This window comes from Eubalaena glacialis, chromosome 8, assembly GCF_028564815.1.
Source record: "Eubalaena glacialis isolate mEubGla1 chromosome 8, mEubGla1.1.hap2.+ XY, whole genome shotgun sequence".
NCBI classification, from domain to species: Eukaryota; Metazoa; Chordata; class Mammalia; order Artiodactyla; family Balaenidae; genus Eubalaena; species Eubalaena glacialis.
The window spans coordinates 24,887,454-24,911,117 of NC_083723.1; the positions used below are offsets into that span (position 1 = coordinate 24,887,454).

At 32.1% G+C, this 23,664-nt stretch overlaps 1 protein-coding gene across 1 annotated transcript in view; it reads right to left on the bottom strand.

Annotated features, from left to right (window-relative positions):
* Window positions 1-23,664, bottom strand: part of SEMA3C (semaphorin 3C) — a 192,199-nt gene that overhangs the window by 66,401 nt on the left and 102,134 nt on the right. The window contains exons 5-11 of the mRNA XM_061197651.1: window positions 23,237-23,356; window positions 16,459-16,549; window positions 12,509-12,628; window positions 10,964-11,106; window positions 9,554-9,668; window positions 7,474-7,543; window positions 5,582-5,726 (exon numbers count right to left, since the gene is read on the bottom strand). Of these exons, the coding sequence (XP_061053634.1) occupies window positions 5,582-5,726; window positions 7,474-7,543; window positions 9,554-9,668; window positions 10,964-11,106; window positions 12,509-12,628; window positions 16,459-16,549; window positions 23,237-23,356 (804 nt within the window). The remainder of the gene's footprint in view (window positions 1-5,581; window positions 5,727-7,473; window positions 7,544-9,553; window positions 9,669-10,963; window positions 11,107-12,508; window positions 12,629-16,458; window positions 16,550-23,236; window positions 23,357-23,664) is intronic.

The following is a 23,664-nucleotide window of genomic DNA, read 5'->3' on the forward strand; positions in this document are numbered from 1 at the left end:
GGAAAGAACAAATGCATGGGCAATTTAAATAGTTCCAGTCCTTCGTAAAACACCACTAATGATGGTCTGCTAAGCTGAGATGTCTCCTTAAATATTTGCAAGTATTCTCATTTGTAAGTTCCAGAAAGATCCAAAGTTAGCATATATTACTAGGCAATTTATACAATTTCCAGTTAGCAATGATTTTCATGAGTGATAAGCTTATTAAATTGTAAGTGTCTAGTTTCTGGGTTTTACATAATAGTAGTTGAAATTTAGATAAAAATTACGTTCAGTTGCTCAAAACCATAGTTATTAAATAGGTAACCCAAATAAATCAACTCAAATCATTTATTTTATATTCATTCAAATGTTCTCCATTTGGGACTTTTGTTTTATATTCACAATAAACTTTTTACTTAGAAACAAGTGTCTCCTAGTAAAAGTTTATTTTCAAAATTATAGAAGAATTCTTTTTGACAATAATTAATTTTTCCATTGATTCATGGCATAAAGCTTGCAGATAAGACACAGAATGAGTGACAGTGATGGTGACAAGAACAAAAATTGATTACCCTTTGCAGACTTTCCATCTGGAACTGTGAGTTTGCTCAGTATAAAACTGCCAAGTATAAATAAGATGTGATTAACGTATCCCTCACCTTGTGATATATGAAAGCCTGTGTACTGAAACCTCAAGATAATATAACACCCAAGTGCTACCATAAAATAAAGCCTTTGTCCATTAATTGGGCTGTTGTCTCATTCTTAAGAAGGATAATTTTGCTCTACAAATAGCCATTAAGTAATTTTGGTTAAACTTCTCCTTTAAATGTTTGTTTTTCTCCAGTTCTAGCTTCTGTTTATCAAGTGGTGATAAGCACTCCTTTTTTGAGTAAAGACATTTTAAGTGTTTTGATTACTAAAGTTCTAAGTGAAATGCAGGAACAATAAGAATGCCATGTTAAGGAAGTATGACAAATTTCCTTCCTATTCTCAGGTATTCTTGAGCATCTGCTGCTAATCCACTCACCCATTTATACTAGTTTTCAGCATTAATATATTCACATATTAATTCATATGTCAATTCTTTGGACAGCTTTTATTCAAAATGCTTTTTGATGTGCCCAGTTGGGGACTTAAGAATAGGGAGCTACCATTGTCTTCTAGACACAAGTGTTCTAGTAAGGAAGATGGACATATTCAAAGTAAAATAACAATTGAGACATATAATTATAATTTAAGATAAATATAAAATAAATAGCAGAATTTGGTTCATGGTCAATAGGAGCCAATATTTTTAACATGAATTTAGAATAGTAGAGAACTTAAGGCTGCCAGAATTAGTGAAGAGGTTTAGAGATTAAAAAAAATAAAAAGAGTTTGGAATATTTAGGGAACTATAAATCCTGGGGCAATCCTGAATCACAGAGCACAAAGTGAAAGAAAGAGGTAGGAGTTGAGGCTAAAGACAGGTAACAGAAAATAAATGCAAAACTATTCACAGAAGGAGTGACTGGCATGTTCAAAAGGAGCTTGACCTAACACTTGAAAGACAAGTGGTATATGGATAAATAAATGGACATAAATAAATGATATTCTAGAATCTGGGCTAGTTTCTAGCATTGGTCTTTGAAACTTGTGTTCGGAGAGAAATTGATCTTATGTTTAAACCCTTGGTAATCTAGGCCTTTTATTTAAAGCCCAAAGAATTACAAAGTTGAAGACTTGTATTTATGCACCAGCCCTCATCTTCCCTGTATTTATCCTCCACGACTTAAAAGAGCTCTTTGTTCCAGTCCTACTAGCCCATGCAGAGCTTCTAGGATTCACTTATTAATTTCTGTCTTTGCTTTGTAATGTATGCAGTAACCTTTGCCTGAAACATCCCTCCTTACTTATCCAAATTATCCACATCAACTACCCTTCAGGCCCAGCTCAATCTCATATATTTTTATATGCCTTTCCAAACAGGGCTGTCCCACGACGACCTCTTTTTTCTCTAGACTTCAATAATATTTATTGTCTGCTTTATTCATATGTCTGGAATAATTATGTGAAACAATATGTAATTAACTTTTCATGCCTATATGCCTCATGTGTTCAATTTTATTGTAAACTTTGCTAACTATGTTTTAAAATGTCTATGAGGAATAAAAATGCTTCTAATGTAAGAACAACCAAAAGATGCTTTGAACATGATCCATATAGTTAGTGGTCCCAAGAAAAAGGGAAACTACTTTGCTGGCACTTTTGTCAGGATCATGAATTTTTCTGTGTTCTTTTGCTGCACCGGGTTGTAGACCTGTTCAAAGCACGGTATTGAAGCAGATGGTTCTGGTCCAGTTATAAACAGATGTTAAAACTGAAGACTTTTGTGAGGTTCTGCTTTAACAGTATAGTATAAGCAAACACACTCTTCTACAGAAGCTTAAACATGTTGTACCAGAATAATGTAATATGTTAGCTCAGCCACAGAGAGAATCTGCAGTCCTTGGCTGCCCTTTGCAACATACCAAAGGTGTCTTGTTTCTTCCACAAACTTGTATTACTTATGGAAAAACATTATGACACAATTGGCAGGCTTCTTCCTACTGACTTGGGCTTGCTAGTTGGGAGTTTGCTAACACAGCTATCAATGCTGCTTTAAAAGAAGCACCTACCAGGAACATTAGAATGAGGGTATAGGATTTCTGCCAGTGTCATTTCTTTAAGAATCCAGTCATATATTTATGAGGTTGACCTGGCAACTGGACTACTGTATAGGGAAATAAAATATGGCGAACATAGTTGATCCTACATTGGGAGGCTTCAGAGGCAACATTCTTAACCCTAGAGAAAAAGAATGCTTTGGGTCAATTGGCTGTAGGCCTTCTGGCTACATGAAGGTGATATTGAACCTTAGAAGCCCAAGAAAGAGACGGATACTGGCCACTCTGAGTCAGAGAGCTGACTTCATGGTGTTTTGCTCAGTGAAGGGTGGAGGAACTGCATCTTCAGGGAGGTATGCTTTTCCAGGAGCAGTTCCAGAGGTCATTCCTCCACCCAGCCTCTTTTATTCCCTAAGGATTACTCATCTGACAATTTTTTTTTTTTTTTTTTTTTTTTTAATTTAAAGGAGTTGCTCTGGTCTCAGCACCAGATGTAAGAAACCACATTATAGAAATATGTCTCAAGTACTGACTACTCACTCCCTTTTTTCATGGAGTCTCCTCCAGATGTGTGTCACTAAGCCCTGGCTTATGTCACACTGCTTTGGAACAGGAAAAAATGTTTATTCTTAGGAGTTAAGAAATAGTGAAAAGTGGGACTGTTTGCAGAATTTTCTAATTTAGCGTTGGTTTATACTGTTTTCCTAAAAATGATTTATCTAGTCTCACATTTTATGTAGGATAATTGCTATTCAACATGAGTGTCCTTCTCAGAGTCCTTTTGAGCTGCCATTGGGTGAAGAGTCTTATGAGGCAGTGCGGGACCAGGGAGTGCTTTTCTTTAGGGGAAAAACCCTGATTTGTAACATCTGCCAATTTCCATGGTGTAGTACTCCCACCATGGCTGATTTCCAGTTGCTACTGTGATGTCCTTAATTGAGATGAGGTGAACACAATCTCTTCTTGCCAGCCAGGTACAAGCTAACTCCAGCACACACTCATTGAGGCTCTGAGGCCTTGAACCCTGATTCAATGAGTGTGGCTCTCTTTTATCTGTATCTGAGAGGTTTCTCTTAAGGTTTTATTTGGGGGAAATGGAATTTTATTCAGTTTACAAATCAATTGCTCCTGTACTAATCCCATATATATTTTGTTCAAAAGAATAACTGATGAAAGCATATATAATCACAACCGCCTCTTAATTTGCTGATTTAAGATGAAGCAATGACTTGGTCAAATTCAAATAGCAAGCAATTCTCAAAAATATGACAAATCTTTGGATACTTTATCAGTGAATCATTTGAAAATACATGAACTACATTCAATGAAATAATGAGAGCCTTCAGTTATGATGGAATTTGAAAGTTACTCAGCTTCCCCTTTGCTTTCCCTTCTCCTATGTAAACCCTGCTTCTTATCCAACACACTCCAACTTCAGGTACCCTAAGATGGATATATCTATTGACTTCTTTTCCTTGTGTGGTACCAAATAATTAAATGTTTCTTCCATTTTCTGTTGAGCTATAAGCATCAAAGTGAAATCATTTAAAAGGAGAATGTAATTCTATGGTTAAGACTTTGTTTCCAGCCGTGATTAACTACAACTTTTTAAAACAATTCTTTCCTGGATAAGTAGCAATTCTGATAATCTTTCCAAAATTAATTAAAAGTTAATTGTTCTAATAAAATACATATCAATGACTAATCTTTGAGCTTCCTAGCCAGGGAACCAAACCTGAGCCCTTTTAATTTTGAATAAACATGTTCTTTAGAGGCTTAGCACACTTTTTTCTATTTTTAAAAAATTTGACAGCAGTATACTTTAAAATGATGAGAAAACAAAGGAGTAAATAATGCATCACAAAGAAACTAATAATAACACAAAACTAAAGTGAATCAACAGTCAGTAAAAATTACGAGGAATGAATGTCTGAAAGCATATTGACAAAGGGGATTTCATATTCAAATAAAAAGAAAAACACTTTAAGTAAAGATTATTTTAATAAATATCCTTCAATTTAAAAAAAATCATTCTTTACTTCCCTCCAACCTAATTTATAAATATAACCTTACTTTATGAAATGCAAGGATATAAGAGAATTATATTCCTCTTGGTCAGTTGTGTAACATCTCCTCTCAATCAGTGTGTTGTGTGACATTTTACAGAGACAGAAACTAATCAATATTTTAGAATGCAATGCAGCATTATTATGGTCCAAATTAAAAACAAATAGTAAGACTGTGATCATTGTCCTAGAAAAACTCAGTTCCAATCTGCCAGTGCACTGTCTGTAACTTCAGCTGGAAAAGGTAGTTTACAATGTATCCCTTAATACTACAATGTTGCAAGACATGGTTACATTTGTATGTCTCAAAACTTTATAAATATTTTATTTGAATTACATCACTTTCATTGTCATTACTTGCTCACACATACCATTTTATTTCTTTGAGAAATATACACAACGTATAATTTTTAACTAAATATATCCCTAAAATTGAAATATCTCCACATGATTTATCTCTAAACTAATTCTCACATGATTATTCTTTCATTAAAGTAGATGAGATTCCTTAATATAAGGAAGGATTGTGAAAAGCAACTAGCATTCAAATTCTTAGGCTGCCTCCAAAATGTTAACACTTTCCAAGCTATGGTTTTTATGCCAGTAAAATTAGGAAAATATCTCTTCCCTATCTAACATATTCCAGCTGTCTTGAAATATAAATGAGATTTTATTATCAATAGCACTTAGAAAAAATTGTACAGAAAGCTGTAACATATATATTTTTAAAATCCCAAATCTAAGAACTTGTGAGCTGAAAAATTATAATGAGTATACCAGTAGGTCTATAGTTGTATTTAATAAACATCAGCATGATATACATTTCTTAGTAACTTATATTTTTTAAAAAAGTAAAATAACAAAGAAAGTTTCCTGGATACTTACAGTTCCAGGGCGAGGATAAGGAATTCTACCCTGGTAGGAAATCAGCTGATGATTGGGCCCTTCTTTGTGGGCAAAAGGCCCATTAAACACAGTCTGTATATCAGATAAATGATACACACACACTGCTGATCCTTTAAAAACTGAGCTAAAAAAGAAAATAGAAAAATATTAATTGTCTTATTTTTAAAATTTAAATACAATTTAAAAAATAAATGGTAAAATTTGTGATAAGTTGATGTAATTCATCATGGAAAAGTTGAATGTTATGGTACACATTGTAAAAAACTAAAAAACTTCTACTGTTTTGAAATAAGCCATTGATATGAAAAGCATCAAAACATTTAGTTCACCCATGCTGCTAGTAGACAATAAGTTATAGAAAAGTACTCAATGTACTTGTCCTAAATACAGGACAAGTCAAAGAAATTTCCAACTGGTTTATCTTGCAGAAGATATTAAACAAAAAGTGAATTGATGATTTATTAAAAAATAGGATTTGAATTCTAAATCAGTATCAACATAACCTATCATAGTTTACCTCACAGAAATAAATCTCATTAATAAGAGAACACTGTATCTCTTTGTCTTAAGATTATTTCAATGTGAAAGTATTCTTACAATGCTGTCCTAAATAGTAGTTGGAGAAATTGTTGTAAACTTTCCCTGCTACTCTGCTGTAAACGATAGAGTCCAAAAAAGATTCCTTAAATTATGTTTAGTCAATAAATTCTCATAAAGTTTATTTGGATGCATACTGAAAACTATTTCCATTGTCACTAGGCAGACTGACTGAAACCAACATTTTTCTGAATCACATATTTCTCTTAAATTAGATGCCTAATGGGAAACTTAGATGCCCACTGAGAAAACCAAGATATATTATTAATCATTAGCATTAATAGTCAGAAATGACAAAATTTTTTCTATGTTAAAGTTATTGGTGTTGGGAAACACAGAACTAGGGAAACACAGAAACTAGGGAAATATTTTTTTGAGACAAATATTTTCTTCTTAAGAATTTGGTTCTTTTTGCTTCGTTCAATTCTTTGTGAGTTAAATCAAGACTATTTCCTTTGTTAAAACAGGAGTTAAACTCATCCTGAAAGACATCTTTTTAGATATCTTATAGGGCAAAGTAAATATGATTTATAATCAATATCCCTGTGATATTCTTTTACTGTGAATGGCTCATTACAGTTTACAATTATACCATGTTTCCCCCACTAGAGAAGAATGGTAAAATCTTTAGATTTTCATTTTGTAGTTGACTGTCTGATGAAAAGGACATTCTGAATTGGCCATATCACAACTGGAGTATTGTGCTGAATTCTGAATAACATTCCTGGTGTAAAATGAGTACATAGGAATACACACAGGAAAGGATGAGAATATGCTGAACTGTCTTGAAATACATGATAATTGGGATTGGGCATTCCAGATAAATTAGAAAACAAAGCTATTTTCAAATATCTAAAATACTGTCACATGGAACATGAAAACTGGTTTAGTGTGTTGATAGTTATCACTTTAGATTGCTATTGAAATAAAAATTATAATAGAAATGCCAAGAGTTTTATTTGCATCATGAGTCTTCAAATTATTTCCTTAAAACAATATAGCTTATGTACATTATCCCTGCATTGTAGTTTATATTTTCCTTTCTTTGAGAAAAATAGCATATAATCATTATAAATACCCCATACAAAACTATTTTGAAACTCTGAGTTCAGCTTAAATATATTTTAGTAATCAGGCAAAAGTAATACAATGAGAGAGTTACATCCTAAGTGTTAAGTAAAATTAAAGAGTTGAAAAGAACGTTTTTATAATAATTACTATTACTTAATAAAGTTTATTGTTTAACTCATACAATGTCATTGTTTAATAATTACCTTGATGTTGTAAAAATGCCATACACTAGTGTTGTCCTTGGGTTATCAGTTTCCAGCAGAAACACATCCTCTATAAAAGGGAAATATCAATTTTTTAAGATTCCCAAATATTTAAAAACTTTATCCTAAGAAATAATTTCAACTACGAAAAGTATTATTCAGAAAGATATTCCTGCAGCATCATGATAATTTGACAGCAACTAAATGATAAGCACATGGTAAAGTAAATTAAATAAAATGTTATACAAACACTTGTGGAAACTATGCTAATGAAATAATATTAAATAGAAAAGACACAATGGTATTTAATATGGACCAGAACCATGTAAACCTTAAAACTATACATCAGAATACAATAAGAAGATTACCAGTGAGTGTTTCTGGTTAACAAAGCTACAGAAATTTTCCTGTTTCTTCTTTTTTCCTGAATTTTCTAAATATCCTTAATGACAATATATTACATTTTTAATTTAAAAAGTATTACAAATCTCAATTTCTTTTTAATCTAGGGTTAGAATTTGGAACATGGAAGAAAACTTTTTCACAATGACTTATAAAATAAGACTTTTTGTCTTTTAGTCAAAATTGCTAGTGATATTTTTATTTAATCAATAGTTCCCCTAACAACAAGAATTTTAAAGTATGTTGAGGCAAAGGCAAAAGTATAGATCGTAAGGTGCAGTAATACATAACAGAACCTGGAAGTAAATTTCTGATAGGAAATTCCAATTAATAACCAATTGTTATGAATGCAAGAAAGATCTGGATTTAGTGGCCTTTTTGCAAGTAAGATTCTTGCTGACCAATACAAAGAAAGATGTATTTTGTTATTCACAATAAATTTAGAACCTCTTAAGCAATAAATTAATAACCACTAGTCTTTCCATAAAAGGCTGGCACTGTCTATTCTCCCTAAAAACGGGAAAGACTGAAACATTCTAAGTCACTGAAACATAAATATACTTGCAAAGAATTTGGGGGGAAATAATGAGTAACTAGGTTATAACATGAAATCATACTTAGAACTTTTTTCTAGAAAAGTTGAAATAAAAACTTGTGTTTCTATGATCAACATAATGGCTTTTTGAGGAGACCAACTGTCTATTTCAGTTATTGTAGTTGCTAGAACCAGTATTTTTTCCATATTATAATACATTTTTATTGCTTACCTCATCACCTGCCTCAGTATTTGAGACTAACCAGCATTTTATATTTTAATGGATTAAAGCAAAATAAAAGTCATTTCTAAATGGCACTTAGTAAACATGATACTATGATGTGTACCAAGTTATCCTACTGTTCGAAACATATGGACACCAAGGGGGAAAAGCGTGGATGGGGGGGTGGTGATGCTGTGATGAACTGGGAGATTGGGATTGACATGTATACACTAATATGTATAAAATAGATAACTAATAAGAACCTGCTGTATAAAAAATTAAATTAAATTAAATTAAAAAAAAGAGAGAACTGTTCCTTGGTAGAAAGGAATCAGATTGTCAGTCCTTATTTGACCTGGAAAGTATAACCCTCCTCATGTCACACATGCTGAGAATATTTAGTCCCAGGGTCACCAAGAAGAACTAAAACTGGAGCACAAGTCTACTTTCTACTCTGACACTTTTCCATCTAACCTCTATTCTGTCCATTAACTGTAGTAAAAATATATAGCTGTATTCTCATACAAACTGATTTTAAACCAGAATATCAGAATTCAAATATATATGAAATACACATTTATTTTAGAAAAGCACAAACATATCATTACTTATATATAAATTATATAAATACCTCTCTCTTCTCTCTCTAAAACAGACACAAACACACACACAAAACACACGGATTCATATATCATGGTGGATTCAATGAACTAAATGTTTCAGCAGTGCACTTAGGGGAAGACAGATTTAAAAAATACTTCAGGAAATTCATGAACAGTATCCAGATCATTAATTCAAATCAGCACTTATTTATGCTGAAAACATTCATGAAAAATACATCCTCTTTTGAGAGTTTATTAAAATACGTAAACTTTACAAACTCTCTTTCAAGAACATTTTTCAATCTCACATTTACGTACCTAGTTCATCAAAGTGTGTTTCCGGACCATCTTCATCAGTTACCGAGCATACCAGCCTCGCTTTTAAGAAGGTAGTCCACTTGTTGACAAGGCTACGCAGTCCACCAGTGTCATTCTGAAACCATTTTGTAAACACATTTCAGATTGCTTCAATAAATGTTGAAGTGTATTTAAAATTTACCTTGGATTCTTACTATTTGGGGATTTGTTATAATCTGAAAGATGGAAATGTTAACCAAATCTGCATATCAATAGTTAAAGAAGAATATTTAAGATCTATAGTATTTTTTAAAAATAGCCTTAGTTATACTGTTATTCTCTTATTATATGATATCAACTGAAAATGTATCAAAATGAATTTAATAAATATATGCCATAATGCTTTCTAAATTTCTGATGAAAATATGAGTAAACTGTTATGGAGACTACATAATTTAATTTGCCTTTTCTTGATAACTCATTTTCTTCAGTACAAACATAAATGATTGTATACAGGGAAGCGTGCAGATTCTACCGTGGTCAGGAGAGTAGGTTTATACTTACACCAAATAGTCCCCAATAATTCTATTTTCTCTCCTTCATTTCTCTGCATTATCAGTTAATTCTTAATATTTCTAATCAGATGCTTTATATACATATTTCTCTAGTCAGGGCAGGGAAAATGGTATTTGGATCATTCACAAATAGTCTCTATTGAATGACATTTTTTCTGTACTCCCTGAAGCCTTTCACATCATCAGCTGGCTTTACTGCCTTGTTCCAAATGACTGAGAAGCAGATAAGCTCCAAAATCAGTGGAATATTGTAATGTTTAAAAATAGACTATTTTAAACAGTAAATATTTTAAGAAATACTTTTGCACAGAAGATGCTAATCATAAATGAGTCAGGACAAGCCTGTAATACTCTTATGTGAGAAGACATGAGTTTTTTTGAGTTTCTTTGTATACTTACTCTTGATACACAAGAACATTTTGTAATTAGAACTGTATTTTACTAAAGCATTTCTTAATTCTCACTATTATAGACAGTTCCTCAATAATTGTCGTTTACTTATGTTTTGCTGTATTTTACTCACAAGAATTGTTCTATTTCTTTCTATAATATACAATTTAGCAATTTCTTTTTAATACTAATGCATTAAATGGAAAAAAGCAAAAATTAATCAAAACTGTTTGTGTAAAACCATAACCAAAATATTCCTTGGATTAAATTATTTTCCAAAATAGTGTGTTTATCTTGTATGACTGATGTGAATAAACATTAAATCTAAATGTCTCCTTTTAATATTTTATTAATTTGTAACCGTAGATTAAAAAAGTAGGAAGATAAACTATTGGAAAAAGAAGACATGTTTACATAATTTGAATTTCTTAGTCTTTCTTCAAATTAGAACAACTTTAATACTTACAGGACATATCCTAGCAACCATGGAATGAATCTGTTTTGTGCTTCTGCTATTGTCGGTCAGTTTCTCTTTGAAGAAGAAGTACACCTTAGCATCATTTGGATCAGTGCCATCTGGGATAACATGTGCATCCACAAACATAGGTTCTAGAAAAAAATACAAAGACGATATATATACTTATGATGAAAATCCATCTACTCTCCATCCAAGTAGACCACAGGCACATGCCTTCTCCATCTTTGGTATAAAGGAACAATTCAATATTCATAGCCAAAAAGTCTAAAAGCAAGCAATTGTATTCACTGAACATACCGCATTTGGAATGTCAAGTGCCACAAAGTATAGCTATGATATAAAGCTTAAACTATTTTTCTCTGTCTGCAATACATTCTGGAAGTACACTAATTGCAAAACTTCTTTGTGCCTGATGAGTTTTAAAATATTGAAAAACTTTTCTACCAGTTATTTCCCATGGGATCTGACAGTCGTTTCATAGAAAAAAAAGTTTGTTTTTAAACGTGTGGTTTTCAATCTAGTGCATATAAACTCAAATTCACTGAAGCAGAATGAGGAGTTGGGAGTCCATGATCTGAAAAACACATTTTACTTAAAATACAGCATATGAAATGAAGGGGAAACTTTTCAAGGAAAAAATGCAGTCATTTGACGACATAGAGGGAGTCCTTATTTCAAGAACAAAACAATTTTTGGAATACTCTATTTCCAGATGTACTGGAGGAATAATTTGAAGAAGTAAATGGACAATCACTGCTTTCTTGTGCTGGTCTGTCAGTGAAATAAGATGCTTAACTGTAGTGATTCATGCTTAACTGTGCAATGTTAAGTGAATTGCCAAATCTAAGGTCAGCTTAAATTTTCCCCAGGGTGAAATGAAAAAGATCTTAGTGGTTTCTTCCGCCTCTAAACAACAGCAACTGATTGGAATTGTACATTAAAGTCAAATGAGCACTTTTCATGATGTGAATTCCATGTGACCCCCAAAATTGAAAACATTTGAACACTGATAATCATAAAATTATCATACTTACGATTTCCATTAAGTATTAGTCAAACTGTGAAAAAATAATATATACCAGCTTTATAATTTTAGAATCTAAGCATAAAACAAATAGGAGTTCCTAAATATTCCCTATTCGTTATATCTGTCATAAATTTAGGAAAATGTTTAGATTTAGCATTATTAAAATATACAAGTAGACCAAATAAATAAATGGCATTTAATTGTAATATGCAACAATTAAACAACTGGAGAAGATTCTTGTCTATAGGTACATATGATGAATATCACTGTCACTTTTATTTATTCATATATCCTATGATAATTCTATGATTGTTAATAAAGAGTTAGAATATGAAATATGGCTCATTTCATTTACTTATTTAGCCTAAATATTTAAAATCACAGAGTACAGAATTGTTGTTACTCATATTTTAACTTTTTAACCATTTTAATGTAATTTTCATTATGAAATTAAACAAATTAGTTTAAAGTATGATTCTCAGAAAATGGATAAACTGTTATTTTACCACTTAGCCATTTGGAATTGTGTTGATCAGTTCTGACTGCATTCCTCTTGGTTAAACTTCGAAAAATAGCTGCATCTGTCCCCATGAAATCTATATACATTCCAGAGAAAAGCTCCTCATCTATGAAAAAGCAAATGTGAACAAAATTAAAAGCAAATCTTAACTGTTTTTAAGGCTATTTTTAAAATCAAAGAGAATTTGCTTATTAGATCATGACACATATTACAGAATATTTATAGTTGTTAATTGGTTTCCATTGTCCACAAAATTAAAAAATTGCATAAAGTTTAATTTGGTCTCATTATTGCCTGTATAATGACCAAAACAATCTTTCTGATATAAAGATAAAAATTCCTCTGCCTGTACTTAATTATACTAAATACTTAACTAAACTTAATTATATAGTGTAGTGTGTATCCAAAATGGCAGAAATAATATAGGTATAAAAATAAAGAAACGGCTTAATTATTACTTCTTTAATAAATAAAAAATACTGTAAGAGTCAGAAAACTTGATTTCTAATTTTGGCCGTAGTTAAACTGGGAATTAGGGATAAGTCATTTAGTACCCTGAATCTCAAACTTCTATGGGAATTGGATTATGATCAAAAGTTCCCACTACATATTAAAAACTCTATGATTTTACTAAATGGATTGAAAATAATAGTTGTTATTATTATTATTTCATGAGATGGAAGCCACAGCAAATTGTCAAAGTACTATTAATGATAAAACAATTTCATCATTAAATGTATATGTTTTGATCTTTATGCTAGAAGGTTTCTTTAAGGTAAACAAACTGCTACTTTTTCAATTGCAACACATAACATGTTAACATTATTTTAACAATATAATATGATGTTAATAAGCCATATATGGCTTAACATATTGGCACATATAAAATAAAACTTAAAGATAAGAAAAAAGATATTTTAAAATTAAATTAAATTATCATTATTAATGACAAAATAAGATATGTTAATCTGTATGTTCACAACACTGGACATTTTGCTTATTTGTTAAGATCCACATTAATTTTTATTCTAGTAAGGAGAGTAAGCAGTAAATTGTATGAGTACAAAGTTAAGTATCTATTTAAAAAATAATAAAATTGATCAGGTTTGGCCCACTGAACTACCATGCAGCTGCATTCTTTGACTGATGTTCTAGAATTACTCCCCTGGCTACCTTCAGATTGTGGTCATTTTGGCAGGACTGAAACATTTTAAAGCACTTTAAGCTCACTGTTTAGTAATAAGCAATACCAGTTGGTCTAGAATAGAATGGAGAATGGAATGTTTTTAATATGTGCTCACCAGGTCACAAACTGGACCCCTACCAGTTAGCAAGTGGGTATGTCAGGCATTGTGTCGCCAAGTTCTGCTTCCTGGTAGAGATCTGAAGTCCATGGGAACAGATTATAGGGAGATAACAAAACGTGCCTGAAAGAATTTTGAGCTATTTAGCTTCTTTACAATTTTGTGAACATTTGTGAAGCATCTACACAAGTATTCTGTAGATACAATGATTGTTAAATTGAGATAACTTTGTAATTAATTATTTCACAGCTTTGTTATACCCAATTATGCCCAAAAGAGGAGGTTATAAATTCCTGATATTCAATAGATTTATTAGTACAGCTCTGAATTATCGTATCTGTTTACAGGAAGGAAAATAAAAGGACACTCAGAGGATGGTTTATGGTAGACAGGACTGATTCTAACCCTACTGCATACCACCTTATTAGTTATGTCTTAAACATTACAAAAGAGTTAGATGGCTAATTGGCTTCATTTCCTGTCTTAAATTCTCAGCAATTTTAATAGCAAGTTAAGAATAATAAAATTTCTGCTTTATTTTGTGTAAGAAATATTTAATTAATGTCACTTTGGAAAGAATTTTATTTGAGAGTAGAAATTCTTTTTTTTCAGAATTTCATTGTAGGGTTTATGCAAAGATAAACTTGCTCCTTTTAAACTTTAATCCAAAAATATTTTGCTTTCCAGTTGTACTTCCACTGACTAAAAAATATCTCATGAGGTTTTGAAGAAGTTCTTTAAGAGATGTCATCTGACTTTGTTCTGCTACAATAATTACAAAAAATAGCAAAAGAACACTAGCACGTTGGGCCAGATGCCACACTATATTATGTAATTTGAAATTCTTCTAATGCTCAACGTTTCTTGGCACTTTGATAGAAATATTTTAACCAAGTTGTGTTATTTAGTGCACTGCAATTGAACAGAAATGATAAAACATCAAATGGCAAAGTGAGATGACTACACAAATGAAATGCACAACATTAGAGATAATATTACAGGGATAATCAGTACAATAAATAAGATGATAAATATAAGGTTATAAAGCTTCCTGCTCTTTATAGTTTCAGGTTTCAAGTTAAGCAAACTGTTTAATGATTTTCTTTGAGAGTAAAAATTATAATGTTAATCAAAATATTAAAAAGTAGCATAGGAATATAAGCCTAGAAATTGAAGTCTCAGGTCCTTGAAAAATGAAGAGCAATAACAACTTTAATTTCATAAATGAATCCAATTCTCTACAGCGCAAAACTATTACATGACTTACTACAGTTTAACAGGAAAATTTATACTGCCTTGTTTTAACCCTTTTTTGTTCTAAATAATATTTGATGAGATAAAACTCCAGTATATGTTAACAATAATTTAGAATTTTGAAGTTTATTTTCATAGCATTTAACTTGAAATAAGTGAAAACTTTATATTTTTATCTAGTACTATACAAATCTTACAGTTTCTAAAGGTGAATAAAATTTTCTTCCTCATGAAGAAAATACTTTCTGAGACACTGCTTCTATTAAATAATATTTAGAAACTTATTTGAAAATACGCTGCCTCAGACTTAATTGGATATCTTGTTTCAAAGCTTTCTAATTTTTCTGTCCTAATGATACACTTTCATTTCCTCCCTGCCCAATTTGAATGACTATAGGGAAATAATTTACTGGATAATTTCCAAGCTCACATTTCAGCCAGTGCTGGATGTATTTGTCTTAATTTAGTTTCCAGATCTGAGAAAGAAAGATGAGTTGCCTTTTTAAATGAATCAAAGCAAAGGGTTTTGAACAAATTAATTATTTTTCCACCTGTTCTACCGTCAAATGATGCAATTTTACCACTGGCAATACATAGAGAAACAAAAAGGGAAAAGCATTTACTATATAATCGGCATACTGAAATCCAAGATTTGTCCCATAGTCAACTAATGTTAAGTCAGACATATTCTAGAAGTGTCTTAATTAGCCAGAAAAGAATGTCTTTTAAGTGAGGTATAGACAGGCACTGGATGATTGAGACTCAAGGACATTGATTTGTTAATGTGTGTAGCAGCAAGCAACTGGGCCTGCTTCTTAACTGATTTATTTTATAAAAAATGAGAAAATAAAAAAGTGATTTTACGAGCACATCTTTTTTAGTACAGCAACTTCTAGACAATCCACAGAGAATGTACTTTGCTAACACATGCACTTTGTTATTCTTTCGCATGAAAGAAATACCAGTTTTAATCATTTGTAAAAGATTACTAAAACATGAGGAAAAGTGAATATAATTAATACTAGAAAAACAACTACAGAAAACACTGAAACTTACTTTATAATATATATTAATATATGTATGCATATACACAATACCTATTAATATATGTATATACATACATACGCTTTTTAAATGGTTGACTTGCTCTACAAATGACAGCAGTCATATTATATGAAAAAATACATGGTTATCATCTAATCATGAATATTCTTGGAAATGAGAAATTAAAATTTCTCACAACATTCTTTCTATTATTTTACTCTGGTGCTATCATCCATGCAGCTATCCAAAATGGACATACGGTATCATGAATTTATTTTCTTTAATTTCCTTTTTTAAAAAATATTTCCCCCTCCCTCTTTTATTTTCCACTTACTGATCATAACAGACACTGTGTTCACATTGGGGTTGAAAGAGCAGCGTCCTTTTCCAGATTCACACTTGGAGTCAATCATGAAAACTTGGTCCTTTATTACAGATAAAATTGGAAATGTAGTAACAATAAATTACTTTATCTTAGTTAACCAGTTGTTCTTTAGTAAAACAAAGCACCATCATAAATAATATGCTTTCTACTTGGTTGCTTATGCCTTCTCAATTTTACTATATTAAGACTTTCTTGGCCTATAAGAGGAATCCATTTGTAAGTTATAAAGCTGACCTCAGCAGGTCAAGTTCACATCCTACTACACTCCCCATAAAGCTGATCCAACAAGTTCTCAAATCAACATCAATAAAAAACACTTGGAAATCAAGGATCATTGTAAACCTGAACTAGGTATGTTGAACATTGGCCAAAAGAAGAAAACTGATTACAGAGAAACAATGTGTATAAGAATTATGATACTTTCAAAATAATCAAGATTTTTTTTAAACATAAAATTTCATGTTACCACTTATTTTGTTATATAAAGCATTATACTAGATTCAACAAAATAATTCATAATTTAGATAAAAATGCTTCTTTTACTCATTCATTTACTTATTTAACAAAAATTTATTGAGCACCTACTACTTGCCAGACACTGACAAAACATTGGGGGTAGAGTAAACAAAATAGACAAAAATCCTTACCTGTAGGTAATTTATAATCTAATGACAGATAATATAAATAAAGAATATAAAGAGAATAAATACGTAAAATATAAAGTATGTTAGATGGTACTCAGTGCTTAGGAAAAAAATTAAGCAGGGAATGGGACTAGGGAAATCCACGGATGGGGGGCAGTGGGTTCAATTTGAAATATAATGGTCAGTGTAGCCTCACTGAGAGGGAGCATTTTGTTGGTATATTTATCTTTTTTCTTATATAAAGTTAGTAAAAGCTACTACTAAAATTCAAAGAAAAATGATCACATTTGTAGATTGCATTAAATGATGGAGGACCTTAATTATCAAGCTGCTTTTCAAAATTATCCTGAATGAAATGCGGGCTAAACATTTTTGAGCATGGAATAAAAGGATCAAAACATTGCTTTAAGAAGATTGGGCCTTACTTGTGCTTTAAGAAGATTGAGAATGGTGGTTGTAAAGACAGACACTGGATTCAAGAAAACAAACTTGTTTTGAACTGCAGGAGTCCAGGAATTAGGTCTCAGTGGTCAGGGTAAGAGTGGTAAAGATGTAAGAGGATTTGTAAAGTGAAAATCAACAAGCTTGGCAATCAATAACAAATTGGAGGTAACTCAAGAAGATGAAGAAAACAAAGTTGATTCTGAAGTTTTGACTCTTTAAAGAAAATAAAACTAGTTCATTTTTGTTACACTGAGTTTGACGTATTGGCAGGAAATCCCTGAGGTAATGGGAAATTAGAGAGCTTAAAAAGAATCACAGTGCTCTAGCCTAGAAAGGTCCTATAACACGATGCTCTTCATGGATTAACTCTAAAGATGAGGAAAATATGACTTGTCCAAGATCACCCATAGCTAAATAGTGACAAAAGCAAAATTAAAATTCAGTCTCCTGACTCCTATGTCTGCTTTCCAAGAGGTCATCATTTATATAATAACTAAACTAAACAATGATAAACTTGCAGGAAAACAATACAATTTAGTAAACTTGGTTGTGTAGCCAGAGTCATACATAGATTTGACTAAAAAAGTGACAGTTGGCACTGCAGGAATTGAGGAGATTGCTTAGGCACCACTTGCTCGCCACTGACTTCCTTCTCCATTGCATGGCTTCCTTGCACTCACACAGTGATAGTCTAGATCTTGTCATCACCAGGAAGGGATGTGATCCACGTGAATAATGACTAATTCAAGTACCCTGCAACAATTCTTCAAACTCATCGCCTAAGAACCCTTTCTATTTTTTACAATTTATCAGCCTTCTATCTTCTTGACTTTCTTTATTAACCAGTTTAGATTCCATGCTTTTTAATTTTAAGTTTTTTTGCAAAAATATCAATATTAATTTCCTTGAATCTGTGATTTTTTTCATTGCACCCATAGCCTGTAAAGACACATCTATCTACATTCTCCACACCTGCCTCCAAACTTCTAAGCATTTTGCCAAAGGTTATCCAACAAGGTGTATTCAACATAGTATAGATTTGTGATCACCAACTTAAAATGAACCCTCTACACTGCTCAGCAACCTTTCAAAGACACTCTGTCAACTGGTTCTTCCATTGATAACTTCAAACCATTGCCACTATTGTCAAATCTACCAATTTATTCTCAGCTCATATGATTGACAACCATGTTGCTGAGAAAGTGAAGCCCTTAAATGAGGCATCAGTTTCTCACTACCAAATATATAACTATACGCTAATACAACCACTAATACACGAGAGGAAATATTTCTCTTACTCTGAGGCCAATCCTTCCACCAGTGTTTCAGATCCTATCTTATCCAGTCTTCTTCGGCAACTTATACTTTCCATTATCCCTACTTGTTCTTTTTTTTTTTTTTAATTAATTATTTTATTTGTTGATTTTTGCCTGCGTTGGGTCTTCGTTGCTGCGCATGGGCTTTCTCTAGCTGTGGCGAGCGGGGGTTACTCTTCATTGCGGTGCACGGGTTTCTCATTGCGGTGGCTTCTCTTGTTGCAGAGCACGAGCTCTAGGCACGCAGGCTTCAGTAGTTGTGGCGCATGGGCTCAGTAGTTGTGGCACACGGGCTTAGTTGTTCCTCTGCATGTGGAATTTTCCCGGACCGGGGCTCAAACTTGTATCCCCTGCATTGGCAGGTGGATTCTTAACCACTGTGCCAACAGGGAGTCCCCTACTTGTTCTTTAATCTCATTAACTGGATCCTTTACAACATTATTTCAACAACCCCTTCAGCTCTTATACATTACTCTCCTTGAGAATCACATTTCTTAAAGAATTACATATACTCATCACCATTTCCTGAGTTCTCACTTTCTTCTCAATCCACTTCAGTTGGGCATCCAACCTCAACTGCTCTATTGAAACCCTTTTTTGGCAAGACCCCTAATGACTATCATGTACACAATTGAGCGCTTATTTTTTTAGACCTCTCCTTTCTTGGATTCTCAATGGTATTTGAGATTGTTGTCCACTTCTATCTTTTTTAAATGACTTGTTTTTATTCCCAGAACCAACATACTCTTTTTTTTTTTTTCCTCTCCTCTTGTTGTTTCTTTTTAGTCTTTTTTTGGAGATCCCTTTTCCTCCATCTGGCCATTTAAAGTTAGGAGATCTTCAAGTCTCAGTCATAATCACTCTTTTCATACTATACTCTTTCTGCATGATTAAACCTACACTTTGTTTGGGCTTCAGTTACTCTTACAAAACAATTACTCAAACATTTATATAGACAAATTTATATTCAGCTGCCTACTTGATATTTCTACTTGTATCTTTCAGCAGCATCTCAGACTCAACAGAATCAAACCCAGGCTCATAATTTTAACCTCAGACATGGTTCTCTTCATTGTTTCTCATCTCAGTTCATGGCAACTTTATAATTAAAGAAGCTAACAAACAAACAAACAAAAAATGAACAACAAAAGCATCAATGTAATGTAAAATACAAGTGACAACACAATTCTGTTCATGGCACTTTCTGCTTAAGGTTGTTTCAGTTGCTTCTTCTTGGACACAGGACAAAGACCAGTATCTTAAAGGTAGCTTACAAGTTCTGAAATGATTTTGTTTCTGCCATTACTCTTATTAAATAAATACATATTTGTAGATTTAATCAATAAGAGAAAAAATAGGACCAGAAAGAGAGTACGTGGTGAAAAATCAGGAAAGAAGGCATGGCAAAATGTCCCATGGTTATAGATGTCAATAACAGCACTGAAAAATAGAGGGCATGACCAACATGTTATAGATTGGTCTAGGAGAAAGGATGCTGATTAGGGGGAGTCCATTTGATCACTGAGAATCTTGGTCATTAGGGAAGAGTTTCAGTTAATGAGTGAAAATGAAATTTAGATTAGAAAGGTTTAATGAAAGACATGGAAAATAGGATTATAAAAGCTGAAAATATAGCCTGTTAATCCGAGAAGTTTTGTGATAAAGTAAAAGAGAGAGAAAGGAGAAGAGTTGAAAAAACGTCACAGGAAAGAAAACTTATTGTTGAACAAGAGAAAAAGAGTAAATACAGGGGAAAGGGAATGAAGACGTAAAACAGTGAAGGCTAAAGATCAGAGAACTTTCTTGATAAGGAAAATGCACAGCTATTCTTCTGACAAGAGAAAAGCTACAAAAAGATGGATAAACAGAAAAGTTTGGTGATTTAATTTTGTTCAAAAAGCACATGGAATAATTTGAATGCCTGTGATATTCTTGGTCAGTCAAAGGCAAGGTTATCTGCTTGATGAGTGGCAGCATCCGGGGCTTAAACAGTATTCAATTATGGGAACTGGTGTTATGGAGGCATCTGATAAAATCAACCAGAGATGAGAGGTAACATTCCAAGAATGTGCAGCACAATTAACCAATGATTGTTTCTTATTAATGTTTTATTCATTATTTAAAGTCATCATTTACTTGTGTTGCTTTATTTTTTTCCAGAAACAGAAGACAGTGGACAAAAGAGAAGAACTATGGTTAGGAATCTATGTAGCAAAGATTGTAGGCTCTTTGGATGGACACCATTGAATTGCTCTAGGAAAGCTCTGAATCAGTCTCACAAAATAACGGAAGGGCCATAGAGTCTCATGAAAGTGCGTGGTGTTCCAAATGTGAAGTAGGGTTATAAAATGTTCTCTGAGAACCAATGAATTGCTATTAGACAGGCAGATAAAAGATGGTAGATAGTGTCTCAGAAATAAACAGGAATACTTAATGAGTGTGCCACCCTAACCTGGTTCACTTTCAAAGTGGTTTCAGATACATGAAAACTGCCATATCTTAGTACTAACATAGGGTGTTAGCAGTAAGTACTACCTCTGATCACTACAAAATACAATGTTAGTGATGAATATGGAGAATTCTCTCAAAATGCAACTTTCTGCATCATGTGGTCTTTCATTCTAAACTAAAGAAAATAAATACATAAGATGTCTGATAAAACTGTGCATTCTATATTTATATTATTATTTATATACTACAGATATATAAAAATGATGTTGTGGTGAAACACTTTGACTTGAGTTGACTATTAAGGAAAACAAAAAGCTTAAAATTTCATAATCTTTTTCACACTTAAATAGGCTCTCAAGATATTATTTAAAGAGATTAATTAATGGAAATGATTCCCCTTCGAAACACATCTTTTGAAGTGAGACTAAAGTAGTTCATATTTAGTAAAGTGATTAAAACTTATTCCATGCTGGTTTTCCAAAGGAGATTATTTTTTGGACCAACCTCCCAATTAAACCCTGAAGTGTATAGTGGGCAATTTGTACATGGGAAAATGATTTTATTTAAAATATGAAAACCGCTATGCAGTTGGCCTGTACAGTGACTGCACAGCCCTCAGTGGAGTGTCTGACAGACTGCAGACGTCTGGGCCACTAGTTTATTTAATCAGCTGATCTCAGGCATGTGGTTCTAATGACAAGCTCAATGCAGCCAACTGTACTCTTCCAAGAAGCATAGCTTTAGTTTTCTTTAAGAATTTTAATATTTCATATCACCTTAAACTACTTGTAAATGGCTCAATTTGGGGTCAAATTATAATTACTCATTTATTTTTAAATGGCTTTTTATTCACTGAAAGATGCATATAAATAACATGTCTGAAAAAAATTTAATAATAAAAGACTCTAGGGGAAATCATTGTTCAATTATGTTAGTACTAAAGTGGATGAATCCTTGTTAAAGAAAAATAAACTTAATTAAGTATATCAGTAGCAATATTTAATCCTTTTTTACAATTCTAATCTCTAAAATTGAATTAAGGTATTATTTAAGAACTGGACTTTCTTGATTTAAGTTGCATAATGAAACAAAAGCAAGTTAATTTGAAAGAATTCAGTTTTAAAATACCTGTATTAAGTAAAGCAACACGTTTCATTAAAAGAATAAGGAAAACTCTTTTGATCTAATGGTAGTTTCCTTAGTCAATAATTGTGAACTGAGATAAACACAGTCTTAAATATCACAGGTGAAGTTCAACCAGCCTTATATTTGACTATACAATTAGCTATGTATTTAGTCTTTAGTAAATGCTTTTGTTCACAGAACCCCAAATCATTTTAACCAATGTAAAAATAAAGCTATAATAGCCTAGTGTAGACCAATGTTGGTCTAAAATGGAAGTATGATTTATTAATTATATAAAGTTCTTTTCAGCTAAGGCACTTGTCATCCTGCTTTATACATCTCTTACAGGTGTCTACCTCATAAAAATTTACCAAATTTGAAATATAATAAATAAGAAATTACTTAAAATAGATTTGAGAAAGTGAGTTTATACTACAATATTTCTATAATTTGGAGCAAATATTATCAATGCCTTATGCTCTGAGTAATTATGAAATTATACCATTCTCCTTCCTTTATCTTCTGCAGCTTTTCCATTCAGAAACATATATATTTAATTGAAGGCAAAAGGCTACACTTTAAGTAACCTGGCAGACAGGAACCAAATGTAATATGTTTTGTGTTTACAGGGCTCGAAACTTTTTTTATGGCCATTAATGATATTTCCAAGTTTTTACTGTTAAACACAGTTGTAAGAAGTCTTTTAACACTAACATCAAACTAAGAATGACAAATTGTTACACTTACCTCTGATCTCCTCCCTCTGTTCAAATAAGTACAGACCGGGCTGAAAGCACCACTCCCACAAACATACAAATGCGTGCGGTTGAAAGCCTGAATTACACGGACGAAGTTCCCGCAGCCATGCTAAAACAATAGGTAAATAAGCGGTTAGTAACCGAATGACTTTTATAGCTATTTCTAAGTATCACTGTGATACTTTGTTATACATTTTCCTTTCTGCCCTAACTTTTTAATTATTGTTAGGAGATAACAAGAGAACATGGTGTATTTTAGGAGGAAGGTAGTTTACCAGATAATGAGTAAAGTGATTGTCTCTCGTATTTCAGTATTTATATACTGAAATAAATATATTAAAAAATTTTTATGTTCTGAAACTTTATGTTTTTTTTTAATGTTCTGAAACTTTATGAGCTTACTCTTTATCTGAGAAA